General features: G+C 36.8%; 2 protein-coding genes across 2 annotated transcripts in view; one reads left to right on the top strand and one right to left on the bottom strand.

Moving 5' to 3' along the window:
- The window catches only part of LOC106876814 (cholecystokinin receptor type A), a 141514-nt gene that overhangs the window by 2842 nt on the left and 136082 nt on the right, over positions 1-2590 (top strand). The window lies entirely within an intron of this gene.
- The window catches only part of LOC106882760 (adenylate cyclase type 6), a 48624-nt gene that overhangs the window by 26160 nt on the left and 19874 nt on the right, over positions 1-2590 (bottom strand). Inside the window, exon 6 of the mRNA XM_052977113.1 lies at positions 1770-1928. Within this exon, the coding sequence (XP_052833073.1) occupies positions 1770-1928 (159 nt within the window). The remainder of the gene's footprint in view (positions 1-1769; positions 1929-2590) is intronic.

Genomic DNA, 2590 nt, shown 5'->3' with positions numbered 1-2590 from the left:
ACCAGATGGCTACACCAGGCTCCAATGTGATTTGGAAGAGTTTCTACAGCTGGATGCCCTTCCTAACGCCAACCACTCAGAGAGTGTAGTGGGTGCTTTTATATATATATATATATATATATATATATACGCTTAGTTTTAGAATGGTAGCAGCTGATGAAGGAAATGTTCTCTATGTGGCCTGTGTGTTTTCTGTACTCTGTTTATCATTTTGTCCACGTTTTTTTGCAACATCATGTACCCAGATATGCATCTATATATACATGTAGATGTAGGTATGTACATACATGTACGTATATATGCATATACTCATATATTATTTGTATTATATATATATAAAGTCAACAAATTGCTTAGCTTCAAATCAAGTAGATGGTGAGTCTGTGGTTTTCAGCTGTGACCAGACATGTAACTTAATACTATTCTGATAAGCACTGATTCATTAGAAACCCTGCTTGTCTTTTTGCTGGCACTTTAAATAGCCAGACACACATGTTTCATTTAATTAGTGTTTCCTACCAAATTACAATATCAAAAAATACAAGTGACATTTTTTTTCTTTACTGCTTGTTGACTTTCTGAAACTTAGCCTCTCTCACTTTAATCCAATGCAAAATGTTTTCATATTCAAATGTAATAAGTAAATCATTCTATGTATTATATTTCTCTGATAGGTTCTGATTAAATGACTGCTGGTGTTATAATGAAATATTCGTTACATAATACGCATGACTGAATCATCGTTGTCACTTCTAAAAAGATTTTGAAAGAAGGAAATGGGTGATTCCTAATGTTTCATATTTGATCAACAACTAATTACCACAACAATTTAAAGAGAATGATTGACCGTGTTTCTTGGAGGAATACTGAACGTATATATATATATGTATGTATATGTATGTATATATATATATATGTATGTATATATATATATATATATATATATATATATATATATATATATATATATATATATATATAGGTGCAGGCATGGCTGTGTGGTAAGAAGCTTACTTCCCAATCACATGTTTCCGGGTTCAGTCCCACTGTGTGACACCTTGGGCAAGTGCCTTCTACTATAGCCTCAGGCCGACCAAAGCCTCGTGAGTGGATTTGGTAGATGGAAACTGAAAAGAGCCCATTGTATATATGTATATATATGCGTGTGTGTGTGTAAGTATGTATATATATATATATATATATATATATATATATATACTCAAGAAGAAGGCCCGTACTCCAGAAAAGAAGTGTTAAGGTCACTCCCTCCAGGTGAAAAGGGTTAGCCTGCAACAGGCCCGTGCCAGTGTCATGTACAAAGCACTTGTGTTGGTGCCATGTGAAGGCCCACTCTGTAAAGTGGTTGGCGTTAGGAAGGGCATGCAGCCATAGAAACCAAACCGAATCAAACTGGAGCCTGGTGCAGCTGTCCAGTTTGCCAGCCCTGGTCAAATCATCCTACCCATGCCAGCATGGAGAGTGGACATTAAATGAGGATGATGTCATCATCATCATTTAATGTCTGTTGTCCATGCTGGCATGGGTTGGACAATTTGACAGGGGCTGGAAAGCTGCACCAGACTCTCGTCTGATTTGACATGGTTTCTACAGCTGGATGACCTTCCTAATGCCAACCACTCCGAGAGTACAGTCGGAGCTTTTATATTTCACTAAAAATATACCAGTAATACCTTGTGGTTGCACTTCCCAGTGTGTTTATATGTGTGCGTGCATGTGTGTATGTGTTTGTTCATTTGTTATATACTCACCCTGGCCGACCACCAGCTTCCATTGCATTGGCTAAGGTCACATCATTAGACCACACATCAAACTGCCACTTGCGTAAACCCAACACACCACAGTGTACTCTGCCGCTGTGTATTCCAACACGCATATCTACGTTAGTCTGTGTGACAGCACGGACAAGGCTGAAAATATATGATATATATATATATATATAGATTGATGGATGGATGGATAGATAGATAGCTAGCTAGCTAAATAGATAGATTGGATAGCTAGCTAGCAAAATAGATAGATAGACAGATAGGCAGACAGAGATAGACAGACAGACAGATAGATAGACAGTCAGGTAGATAGACAGACAGATAGATAAACAGATAGATAGATAGGCAGACAGACAGATAGAAGAAAGATAGATAGACAGATAGATAGATAGAAAGATAGATAAACAGATAACATATACATATGCATATATGTATATGTCATCGTCCTTAAACAACCCTTATTCAGGGACCTTTTGAGTGGTATGGGCTACTCGATCTGAAGAAAATTCTAACTGGGCCCCACCTGCAAGGTCATGTGCTGTTTAACTTGATATGAGATCACCATGTCACGCACATATGGTTGTGATGCATGTGCCTGGTGTACCCTTATCAGACAGGCAGTCATGATGGGTATACTGGGTTTCATATATTTTACCCCAGTGTCACTTTGATGGCATGCACTGCTCTCTCACTCAATAATAATCATCATCATAATAATAATAATAATAATAATAATAATAGTAATAATAATAAATAATTTTAAATCAATGAAGAAAAGCGAAAATACTGGATAATTATAAATT

The sequence above is a fragment of the Octopus bimaculoides genome, chromosome 27 (genome assembly GCF_001194135.2).
Source record: "Octopus bimaculoides isolate UCB-OBI-ISO-001 chromosome 27, ASM119413v2, whole genome shotgun sequence".
Taxonomy (NCBI): domain Eukaryota; kingdom Metazoa; phylum Mollusca; class Cephalopoda; order Octopoda; family Octopodidae; genus Octopus; species Octopus bimaculoides.
The sequence above is the reverse complement of the archived record's forward strand: the minus strand, read 5'-3'. Positions and strand labels throughout refer to the sequence as shown.